This window comes from Neolamprologus brichardi, chromosome 3 (genome assembly GCF_056152115.1).
Source record: "Neolamprologus brichardi isolate AB-2024 chromosome 3, ASM5615211v1, whole genome shotgun sequence".
Taxonomy (NCBI): Eukaryota; Metazoa; Chordata; class Actinopteri; order Cichliformes; family Cichlidae; genus Neolamprologus; species Neolamprologus brichardi.
Window position 1 is genome coordinate 56670419 of NC_142106.1, and position 12277 is coordinate 56682695.

Genomic DNA, 12277 nt, shown 5'->3' on the forward strand with positions numbered 1-12277 from the left:
AAACAGTGAGTCCCAGTTTAACCAGCAGCCTTCACACCACACATCACACAGACATGGAAACTTCAAACCCTCAGACTGAAGACACCATCAGAAATAAATAGATTGTGATGAAGATGAAGAACTGGAACAGTTTGCTGTGGTTTCTTCTGTTCCTGTCAGAAATAAGAGTCTGGCAGCACTTTGCTCTCCTTCCACATGTTTAAGGAGGAAGTGAAGAAGAGCGAGTGAGTCGTCTTCCTCTGTGGGCCCAACATCAGGCAGCAGCCACGTATTTTTAAAAACCCAGCACACTGCTTCAGAAACACTGAGTCAGGTGACCAGAGTCATGTGATCAGTGAGGTCTTCACTCAGGACGTCACAGCTTCAGGACCTGATTCAGAGGTTTATAAGGACGTGGATCATTGGTGCTGATGTTGTGTGAGAGCTGGTGAACCATGGGGAACATAAATAACAACCAGGCCATCAGCAATTCTACCCCCAGCTCTAAAACCTACATAATACACTATACATATAGTTATATAGGTTATAGTATGTTATATATAAATGTAGCTGAAGCAGTTTAATTTGTAGCTTCACGCTGCACTTCATATGTTTGTCCACCAGATGGCAGCACAGAGGCCTGTGTTGGAAAGCTTTGAGTAATGAAGCGTTTTCAGTCCAAGCTTCAGAAAGCTTCATGTGGTCATTGTTGGGTTCAATATTGAGGAGGGTTAGAGGAGGTAATCAACTTTCAAAATAACAACACTGATCCGGCCAGGTGGAGTCAAACGATGATTTAATGCACGCGTGGGGGGGCCACCGCCGTACGCAGACAGCGCCGATCCCCGACTTACAGAGCATAAGCAGATGCTTTATATACCATCAGGGCTTAAATTTAATACGCCCCTTAAACATCAATCAGGTACAGGTCATACATAGGCCTTTCAGAATCAGCACATACACATTTAAGATTATAACAAGCATTCAAAAGCATTTAAGATCATTGATTTAACTCAACAGTTTAACGTGGTTATAACTGCACCTGTAATAAAGGCTAATTGGGTACCAATATGTTTAAACATCTGAATGCAATATCAATGCTGTAGATTATGTTATTAATGTTAGTACTGCAATGGTAATGATGATGATTATTAACAATAGCAGTAAAATAGTTTCCCTAATCCCCACATCATCAAGGAAGCAACCAGGAAATATCTGCTGTGTGTAAAAACAGCAACACAAGAATCCAGAATGAAGACAAGAAACTCAAAGCTCACACACAAAACAGGTGGAGCTAATTTTGTGACGTGTTTCTGTAAAAACACCACAGAAGTGAATCATCAAAGTTTCCATGTGAGCTGATGATGCTGCTGCAGAGTTTCTGTGAACCTCCTGTGACCCCGCCTCCTCATACAGAGACATCTTATTGCTCTTCAAACTGCATCACGTGGACACATGTGATTGTGTATTGTAGTATTGATCCCAATGCTGGTATTAGTACTGGATCAATAACACTGGATGGATGCGTTCAGCATGGAGCCCCTGAGCTGTGTTACAGACAAACATGAAAACTGACAGGTCTGTGTCATTCACAGTCTGTAACACTTCTAAACAACAGAGGCTGACCCAAGTGCCTCAGAGCCAGGCACGCTCACATCACAGCTCTCTAAATAAGCCAGTTTCAAAATAAGAGCTGAAAGCTGTGTTTGCTTGTGTTAGCTTATTATTGTGGAGACTAACATTCAGTGATCATGTGTTCAGACTCATAATGATTACTCTCAGAAATCCTGATCTTTGTATTTACTGTGTGTTGGATCAATAACTGAGATTCATCGTATCACACAGCTGTGCTGCTGCTGCTGGTGATGTCAGCACATCTGGAACAATACGAGGTATCTGCTACCAGACTGAGCAGGACGTGAGACCTGTGGACTGTTTAAAGCTGTCCCTCCACAGCTCACTCAGACCTGATCCACACCTCAGTGATATTCTCTGACTTCCTCAGTAGAGACAGAAACCATTCAGATCTGGGACGATCAGCTGACTGATGATGTCACACAGACTGTGTTTTTCAGGAACAGTGATTCTGATGTGAGCCTGCTAGCTGGCAGCAGACCTGATGAAACCACATGTTCACATCTGTGAGGACAGACTGGACTCTTTGACTGCACCTTGGTTCTCCTCAGAGGTCTGTACAGGAGCATGTCCACCCCCACTGAAGATCTCAGTCACTGTGAAACATAGAAAGCTGCTTGTGTAGCCTCTGCCTCACATGTAGATACAGCTACAGGTTTCTCTGTCAGTCAGACTGAAACAGTGTCCTGATGCTGCATCATTCAGCTCTGTGCCCCAGTCAGCATCACTGTGAGCTACCAGTGTCAGTGTTTCTGCCCTTTTCCTGTAACACTACACTCAGCACAGGCTCAGCTGCTATCCAGTGTTGGACTTTGGCTTCAGCTGCTGTGATAGATCCTCTAACATAGATCAGCTCTGCTACATGTTGTTAGATAAGTGCAGCTGCCTGTCATGTCCTGATGTTTCTCTGGCTCAGCAGCTTCTCCATCAGAGGTTCACATGGAGCTGATCCAGTATCTCCAGTAACTGTGTTCTGTGCCTCACTGGTTCATCCTTCTGTCTGTGTGACGTCAGTCAGATGTTGAAGTTAAACTCTGTAATCTTCACTGTGTCACAGAGTTCAGTGAGTCCCGTTATTCACAGTATCAATCAGATCATCAGAGAACAGCTGATCAGCAATCAGTGGTGCCAACAGCACCTCCTGTGGTGAGAGGATGCAATAATGCAATGTAGCATTTTTACACTCAACACTTCCAGTCATGGAAACTGTCTGTTGGATCTGTTTGACGTTGCTTTCTTGTGTTGCTTTCTTGGTTAGAGTTCCTCACAAATGTCCAGATTATTCTTCTAATGAGGCGTCGACCATGTTTTCAGTTCTTTGGAAGAAAACATCGCCCTTTGCCATCCTTACTTTTCTTTGACTTCTTCAAATGCAGCTGAACTCCAGCTGGTATTTTATTGGACTTTGCAGCTGTTGCTGGTCATCAGTTCATTCCTGCAAACCTCTGAACCTGAACAACAATGATGCTGCATTGCTGGCTGATCCCAAAAGGTTGATTCTGTTCATCTGGACGTTTTCACAAACGTTTGCTCACTGATCAGGTGACTTCTTCAGTCTCAGCTGACTGCAGCTTTACAACCTTACAAACAGCACATTTGCACAATGACTGAAACCAGCAGCAGCAGCACCTGATATATATGATACTAATATAATACATATACATATATAATCCATACTAATGATGAAGGAACTGAGCTCACAGTCCATTGTTCATTCAGTGAACTACTCAGTTTATTTTGGGCCTCAGAAATGCTCACTCTGTTTGTACATCACTGTCAGCAATAGACTCATTCTGCTGTGTGGACAGGAACACATGTGACATCACTTCCTGTTTGTTTGTGACTGAAGAGGAAGAAGTTTACAAGGAATCATTTAGAAGAGTTTCAAACATCAACTGATTGAATCCATGAATCTGAAAACGTGTTTGTGAGTGAAAGAGACAGACATGTACAGACTGAACTATCTGTTCAACAGTCAGAGTGTTTCTGTAACAGGAGACACTCTTTACACCCCACTCAGCACAGGGACACTGAGTCACCAGGAGACCAGAACATAAACCCAGGATAAAGAGTTTGAGTGAATGTGGTGTTGAAGGTGTGGAGGTGGATCAGAGTGTCAGAGGAGACTCTGTAGAAGGACAGAGTGCCAGCAGGACAGTCCACATACACTGCTGCTCTGTTAGAGACAGAGGAGGAGGAGGAGGAGGAGGAGATGGATGTTAGTCTGTTATTGTGCCAGACAGAATGAGGACCACCACTATAGCACTCCAGACTCCAGGACTGATCATTTAATCCAAACACACAGTTACGCTCACCACAGCCTCCTTTCCTTCTGATGCTTCTGTAACTCACTGATATATAAACGCTTCCTCTCCACTCGACCTCCCAGTAACAGCGACCAGTCAGACCATCTCTACACAGCAGCTGTTCATAAACATCAAATCTGTCTGGATGATCAGGATATGACTGAACCTCCTCCACATGTGTCACCTTCCTGTTGTTGTCAGACAGTTGGAGCTTTGTGTTCACTGTGTTTGTGTCGATTGTGAGTTGACAGGAATCTGATGGAGAGAACAAACACAATCCAGCTACAGTTATTGATCTATCATCTGTTCATTGATGGACACTTTGATGATGACTCCTGACATGATGAAGATGGTTGAATGTGTGCTGCTTTGTTTTCATGAATCCCATTAAAAACACACTTACACTTCCTCAGACCTGGTCTCAACCATCGGACTCCAGCAGGCTCCACCCTGAAAGGAGGAGGGGGGTCAGAGCAGCACAGTCAGCATGCACACATGGACATTACATGGCTCTCATACACACACTGTTACACACTGAGCTCAAAGCTCGGCTCCACTGTTTTATTCAAAGAAATCTACATTTATTTATCAGCACATTTAAAAACAGGTTGAGCCAAAGTGCTGCACAGAGTAGAGAGAAAATAGGAAACATACACAGTAATTACTATAAAGACTCGTCAGAATTGAAAGCTACAGAGTACAAATGTGTTTCCAACCGGGTTTTAAAAATGTCGAGTGTTGGTGACGACCTGATGTGAAGGGCGACTGTTCCAGAGTTTGGCTGCAGCGATCGATAAAGCTCACCTCTGTTTTTTCGTCTAGTTCTGGTCAGTAGCTACTTATCTGCAGACCTGAGGGCTCGACTTGGATTATTTTGTTAAAGAGAGATAAGATGGAGCCAATCCATTCAGAGATTTAAAGACAAACAACCAGATCTGGAAGTGGATTCTACCACGTACTGGTAACCAGTGGAAAAAGCTGGAAAAAGCTGGTGATGGGTCGTCTAGCACAGACCCACCGCTGGAACCAGACAATTCATGAGGGAGAGAACTGTGACAGCGCCGTTCCTTCACTTGACCTCAGTCGCTCTCGTCTGCTCCCTCGTAACACTGCTCTTTATTGAGGTTACATGAATATGCATAAGTTCATTAACATATGACGTCTTACACAGGTATGAACAAAGAGTACCAGTCTGTGCATAGTGTAGGTATGTGTGTGTGTGTGTGTGTGTGTGTGTGTGTGTGTTCCAGATGTGACCCTGTGACCCCAAAGCTGGTGCTAAGAGTCCAGTGGTCCCCCTAACAAAGGGATCTTATACTTAACCAGACACAGAGTAGGTGTCCTTCTACACCAGGGGTCTCAAACTCGCGGCCCGCGGGCCAATTGCGGTCCGCAGGACGATAGTTTTTGGCCCCCACCTTAATATGAAAATTTAATGTTAGTTTGATAATGTATGACAATTTACAGTGTTGTGTGTGGAGCTGAATTAACCCACCAATCAGGGTGGGATATGGATCTCAGGGGACACCAGCCGGGCTTGATGCAAGCAGGGAAACATTTCTCAATGAGTAAAAGTTACAGCAGCGTTGCCCTGGAGTGTTTCTTTCTTTTCTGTGCCTGGCTGGCTTCCTCCTTTCTATTGGGCAAACGCGGACATTCGCCCCAGCGCGCTGCGTTCACAACACTTCAAAAAAAGTTGTTTTTTTAAGTTGCTGCCCAGCGGGACATTATACGTATATAGATTTATACACACGTCAGTGGGATTTTTAGTTATTTTTTCACAGAGAGAGATCTCATATTAACTCTCAAAGTGATGCGTAGGAACCTTTCAAAAAAAGTTGCAGTCGCCTTTTTTGCGCTCGCTATCCCTGTACTTTCTACCATCTGCAAACGCCACGGTGTTCGTGTCATCATGAAAGACATGAACATCGAGCGTAAAAACAAAGGAGACTGCTACCGGCTTTTTATCTGCCGATCGCCGTGCTACGGTTGCAAGAAAAAGAAGCAGAAATGACGTTCTCTACGCGTTGAGACGTTCCCCGTCCGTCGGCTAAACGCTTGATTGAAACTTCAATGCGACAGTGACACCAAGTAGAATTATAAATGTTACATAGCCCCAAACATGTCTTTTTCAAGGCCTGCGGTGAAGAGAAAGGTTGGTGATGAGCACCGACAATTTCAGGAAAAGTGGAAAATGCAATATTTCTTTGTTGAGCACGGGGCACCCCGACCTGTCTTATTTGCACAGAGAAAGTTGCGCTGCACAAGGAATACAATTTGAAACGTCATTACACAACTAGACATGCAGAGGTGGATGCAAAATACCAGGGAGATGAGAGAGCGAACCGGGTTGCCAGTCTTAAAACAGATCTACTGAGGCAGCAAGATTTCTCCAAGAAAGCAACCAAAGAGAATAATGCAGCAGTTGAAGCCACGTGGTTAGTGTAGTGAGATGATTGCTAAAGCAGGGAAGCCATTCACAGAAGGTGAATTTGTCTAAAAGTGCATATTGCAGGCTGCAAATATAGTCTGTCCGGGAAGGAAAGGTCAGTTTAGCAACATCAGCCTTTCTGCCAACACCGCAGCAGATCGCATTTCTGACCTGTCAAGTGACATTTATGACCAACTGTGTGAGAAAGCCAAATGTTTCAGTGTATACTCAGTCGCTCTTGATGAGACCACAGACATCACCGACACTGCCCAGCTCCCAATGTATGTCCGTGGTGTTGATGACAGTTTTGAAGTGATGGAGGAGCTGCTCACAGTAATTCCAATGCATGGCCAGACCACCGCTCAGCAGATATTTACAAGCTGTGTGATGCCATTGAGAATGTTGGTTTGCCATGGAAGAGGTTTGTTGGAATAACAACAGATGGAGTGCCATCAATGACAGGGAGGAAAAATGGACTGGTGGCACTTGTTCAAAAAAAACTGGAAGAGGAAGGCGTGGAGGAGGCCATTGCTCTGCACTGCATTATCCATCAGCAGGTCCTTTGCAGCAAATGCCTGAAGTTTGACAATGTGATGTCTATTGTTGTGAAATGCATCAACCAAATCAGATCCAGGGGCTTAAAGCACCGAAGGTTCTGTGCTTTTTTAGAGGAAATGGAGTCAGAATATGGGGATGTGCTCGACTTCACTGAGGTACGTTGGCTCAGCAGGGGAAATGTATTAAAGAGACTTTTTGAGTTGAGAGCAGAAGTGAAGCCTTCATGGAGAAGGATGGAGTTAGTGTTCCTGTGCTAACTGATCCCAAATGGCTCATGGACTTAGCTTTTCTTGTTGATATGACACATGAGCTTAATGTACTGAACAAGACGTTACAAGGCCAGGGGCAACTTGTCAGTGCTGCCTATGACAACGTGAGAGCATTCTCCACAAAACTTGCGCTCTGGAAAGCTCAGCTCTCTCAGACAAACCTTTGCCATTTCCCAGCATGCAAGGCACTCGTGGATGCAGGCACACCATTCAGTGCTGACAAGTATGTTGATGTCATTTTGAAGAGAAGCCATGTTCAGAAGAACAGTTCATTTTCTACAGTGTTCCATTCATGTTCAGGAGAAGGTTATAGAACTGTTAATACAGACATTTCAATCTAAATACAGCAGATATAGAAGACTGAAAAAAACACATAAGTTCACTGACTAAAAATATCTTATTATTATTTTATTTATGTATTACAAATTGATTTATCTTCTTATTAATTCTTAATTTGTTTATTTATTTTTCATATTTTGTGTTAAAAAATAAAAATAAAGAGATTTGAGAAGATTGGAATTTTTTAACCATGCCTTTCTTGTGGAAAACCTAACGTGGCCCAGCCTCACCCAGACTCTGCCTGCAGCGGCCCCCAGCTAAATTGAGTTTGGTGTCCTACACCATAAATCAGTAAGAGAGGGTACGACCTCTCTCATGGCCCCAAGTGGTGTGTGCATGCCAGAGCACTCTGGAAGACACACAGTCTTTACAGACTACTCAGGATCAAACCTCTATCATCATGCAATCGATTATAAAACTAAGAATATATGAGTAAATATTTCTAAGCATAAATGACAATCAACAGTATAAACCTTACAGCTGGTTTTAATAACAGAATTCATTTGTTTCTCAAACGAGAAAGAGCTATCGAGAAACAATCTTAAATCTTTAGATCTTAACTTTTCCAGTGGGCCAAGGTCGATATTATCTGCTAATGCTAAATAGGCTGCCGTTATTAACTAATGCTAATTTGATGTGAATTAGCATTATGAACTAATGCTAACACTTACTTTTTAACAATGTGAGTAGCTAATGCTAACACTATTTCCCTTAACTTTATGACAGTGTGAACGGCTTATGCTAACACTCTTTTTCCTAGCATTACAACATCTGAGCTGCTAATGCTAAGTAGGCCGCCATTAGCACCTACGTCTAATTTTAGGCAAATTAGAACCTAATGCTCATATCGTTTTCCTTTGCTTTATAACAATGTGAGCAGCTACTTCTAATTAGCATTAGCTAATAACAGCAGCATAATGCTAAAGCTAAAATAATTTGATGTGAATTAGCATTACATTAGTGAGAAGTTAATGTTAAGTAGACTGCCATTAGCAGGTAATGCTAATTTTAGGTGAATAAGAAGTGGCAGCTAATGCTAATACCATATTTTCTTGCTTTATAACAATGTGACCAGCTAATGCTAAGTAGGTTGGCGTTATAAGCTAATACTAATTTGAGGTGAATTAGCATTATCCGCTTAACTATGAGTAGCTAATGTAAACACTATTTTTCATTCAATTTTAACTTTTCCCCTGCAATGTGAAGAGTTAATGCTAAATAGGACGCCATTAATGGCCAATTCTAATTTTAAGTGAATAACCAATAGCAGCTAATACTAATACCATATTTTCTAATTTGACGTGAATTGGCATCCTCCGCTAATGCTAACTCTTTTCCCTTGCATTATAACAATGTGAGCAGCTAATGCTAAGAGGGCTGCTGTTATTAGCTAATGCTAATTTGATGCGAGTTTAGCATTATTGGGTAATGCTAACACTTTTCCCTTCCCTTTTAACAATGTTTGCAGCTAGTGCTAGGTTGGCTTATGCTAGCAGCTAATGCCAATTTGATGTGAATTAGCATTATATTAGTGAGTAGTTAATACTAAGTAGACTGCCATTAGTGGCTAATGCTAATTTTAGGTGAATAGGAATTGGCAGTTAATGCTAATACCATATTTTCTTGCTTTATAACAATTTGACCAGCTAATACTTAGTGAGTTGCCGTTATTAGCTAACACTAATCTGAGGTGAATTAGCATTATCCCCTTATGCTAACAATGTTTTTTCTTACTTTTTAACAATACGAGTAGCTAATGTGAACACTTTTTTTATTCAATTTTAACTTTTCCCCTGCGATGTGTAGAGTTAATGCTAAATAGGATGCCATTAGTGGCTAATTCTAATTTTAGATGAAAAAGCACTAAAAGCTAATGCTAATACGATATTTTCTTACTTTAAATCAATATCATCAGCTAATGCCAGGTACGTAGCCATCATTACTTAATGCTAATTTAGGTGAATTAGTATTATCCACTAATGCTAACAATGTTTTTGCCACCTCTTTTCCCTTGCATTATGACAATATAAGCAGCTAATGCTAAGAAGGCTGCCATTATTAGGTAATGCTAATTATTATATGTTTTAGCATTATCCGCTGCTGCTAGCAATGTTTTATCTTACCTTTTAACAATATCAGTAGCTAATGCTAAAATTACTTTCATTTCAGTTAAGCCTATTTAGCATTAATTAACTTCATTTAGCATTAAGAAGTTTATGCTAAATAGGCTACCATTAGTGGCTAATGCTAATTTTAGGTAAATAGAAATTGGCAGCTAATGCTAATACCATATTTTCTTGCCTTATAACAATGTGACCAGCTAATGCTAAGCAGGTGCCGTTATTAGCTAATACTAATTTGAGGTGAATTAGCATTATCCGCTTATGCTAACAATGTTTTTTCTTGCTTTTTAACAATACGCCATTAGTGGCTAATTCTAATTTTAGATGAAAAAGGATTAACAGCTAATGCTCATACTGTTTGCTTTGTAAGAATGACAGCAGCTAATGATAGAAGTCTACCGTTATTAACTAATGCTAATTTGATATGAATTAGCATTATCCGATAATGGTAACTCTTTTCCCCTGCATTATAACAATGTCAGGAGTTAATGCTAAGTAGGCTGCCATTAGGGGCTAACTCTAATTACGTGTGAATAATTACTAGCAGCTAATGCTAATAACGTTTTCTCTTTCCTTATAACAACTTGAGCAGCTAATGCTAATTTGATGTGAATTAGCATTATATTAGTGAGCAGTTAATGCTAAGTAGGCTGCCCTTATTTACTAATACTACGTTGACGTGAATTAGCATTATGCACTACTGCTAATACTGTTTTCTCTTACTTTTTAACAATGTGAGCAGCTAATTCTAAGTACGCTGTTGTGAATAGCTAATGCTAATTTATTGTGAGTTAGCATTATCCAATAATGAAAACACTGTTTTCTCTTACTTATTAAAAATGATAGTAGCTAATTCTAATACTATTTTCCATTGGGTAACAACGAAGTGAGGAGTTAATGCTAAGTAGGCTGCTTTTAGCGGCTTATTCTAATTAGGGGTGAATAATTATTAGCAGCTAATGCTAATACCGTTTTCTCTTTCCTTATAACAATATAAGCAGCTAATGCTAATTTGATGTAAATTAGCATTATATTAGTGAGGAGTTAAAGCTAAGTAGGCTGCCATTAGCAGCTAAAGCTAATTTGAGGTGAATAAGCACTAGTAGCTAACGCTAATACCCTTTTCTCTTGTGTTATAATGATGTGACGTTAATGCTAAATAGGCTGCCATAAGTGACTCTTTTCCCTTGCATTATAACGATGTGAAGGGTTTATGCTAAGTAGGCTCCTATTAGCAGCTAAAGCTAGTTTGAGGTGAATAAGCATTAGTGGCTAACGCTAATACCCTTTTCTCTTGTGTTATAATGATGTGAAACGTTAATATTGTTCTCAAACAACAGAATGAGAATGAAATATTGATTGTAACAGGGCCCATAAACAGCATTAGCGTAGCAGCATTAGCTTATCAGAGTTTCCATCATGGTCACACAAATACTTAGCAGAGCAAAGTGGCCTACTTAGCAATAGCTGCTCAAGTTGTAGAAAGCAAAGGGAAAACAGTATTAGCATTAGCTGCTAAATGTGCACTTGAGAACAAATCTATTGTGAATTCAGCCGTGAATGTAGAGTTTCCAGTAAGCTTCCATTTCCAAATGTTAGCTGCTCCTGTCTGGCTCTTTGTCACACACACAGACTGAAATGATTCACAGCCTTGTTTCATCCTTCTGTCAGTGTCACTGACTGTCACTGTGACTGTGGACATACCGCATGGGAAACATACACATGGCTGACACTTTATTAGGTACACAGTGGCCACTATCTCAGGTATAGTACACCTGTGACCTAATAAAGTGTATCTAAAGTTACAAAATGTTGTCTCTGTCCAAATATTTATCGACCTAACTGTAGGTCTACTTTTAATGAAACTCTCAACATGACTTATCACTTATCATTAATGTTCCTGCAAACAGACTCCTTGGAAACCCCCTACACAAATATCCACGTACTATCCAGCTAGACTAGTGTGTCTGTCCCTGAAAATACTCCTGCATGTGTGATTCTTCATGTCTCATCTGCAGGAAACAAACAGGAAGTGAGTGAAAGACACAGGAAATGTTTTCAACTCTTCCTCCTATATCAGACATTCTCTCCATACCTGAGAGTGTCCAGTCTCCAGCCTGGATCCTTCACTCCAGCCGACAGCAGCTTCATTCCTGAGTCACCTGGATGATTGTAGCTCAGGTCCAGCTCTCTCAGATGGGAGGGGTTGGAGCTCAGAGCGGAGGCCAGAGAAGTACAGCCTTCCTCTGTGATCAGAGAACCTGAAAGACTGCAGACACACAAAACAACAATCCGTCTGTTATCCATCTCTATGGCAGCATAACTAAGGGATGGTTCAGGGTCACCTGATCCAGCTCTAACTATAAGCTTTATCAAAAAGGAAAGTTTGAAGCTGATCTTCAAAGTAGAGAGGGTGTCTGTCTCCTGAACTCAAACTGGGAGCTGCTTCCACACCCAGTCCAACATAGCCAGGCTTTCTTTGTGTTTGCTGCTTTGACAAAACCTCAAATCCCAGTCAGAGATGATGAGCATCATCACAGTGATGATCATTTCTCTGTTAACCCAGGCTTTCTGCTTCAGGATCTGTGCACGCTCACAGAACAAGGAGACCTTTAAACATCATTTCACTAAATGGAT

General features: G+C 41.2%; 1 protein-coding gene across 1 annotated transcript; it reads right to left on the reverse strand.

Annotated features, from left to right (window-relative positions):
* Positions 1-3129: 3129 nt before the first annotated feature.
* Positions 3130-11791, reverse strand: LOC148105938 (stonustoxin subunit beta-like). The gene is made up of 3 exons (XM_087839436.1): positions 11736-11791; positions 4324-4370; positions 3130-4175 (listed from the first exon to the last, which is right to left on the reverse strand). Exons 1-3 carry the CDS (start codon positions 11789-11791, stop codon positions 3631-3633), a joined length of 648 nt encoding a protein of 215 aa, XP_087695562.1. The 3' UTR covers positions 3130-3630.
* Positions 11792-12277: the final 486 nt, after the last annotated feature.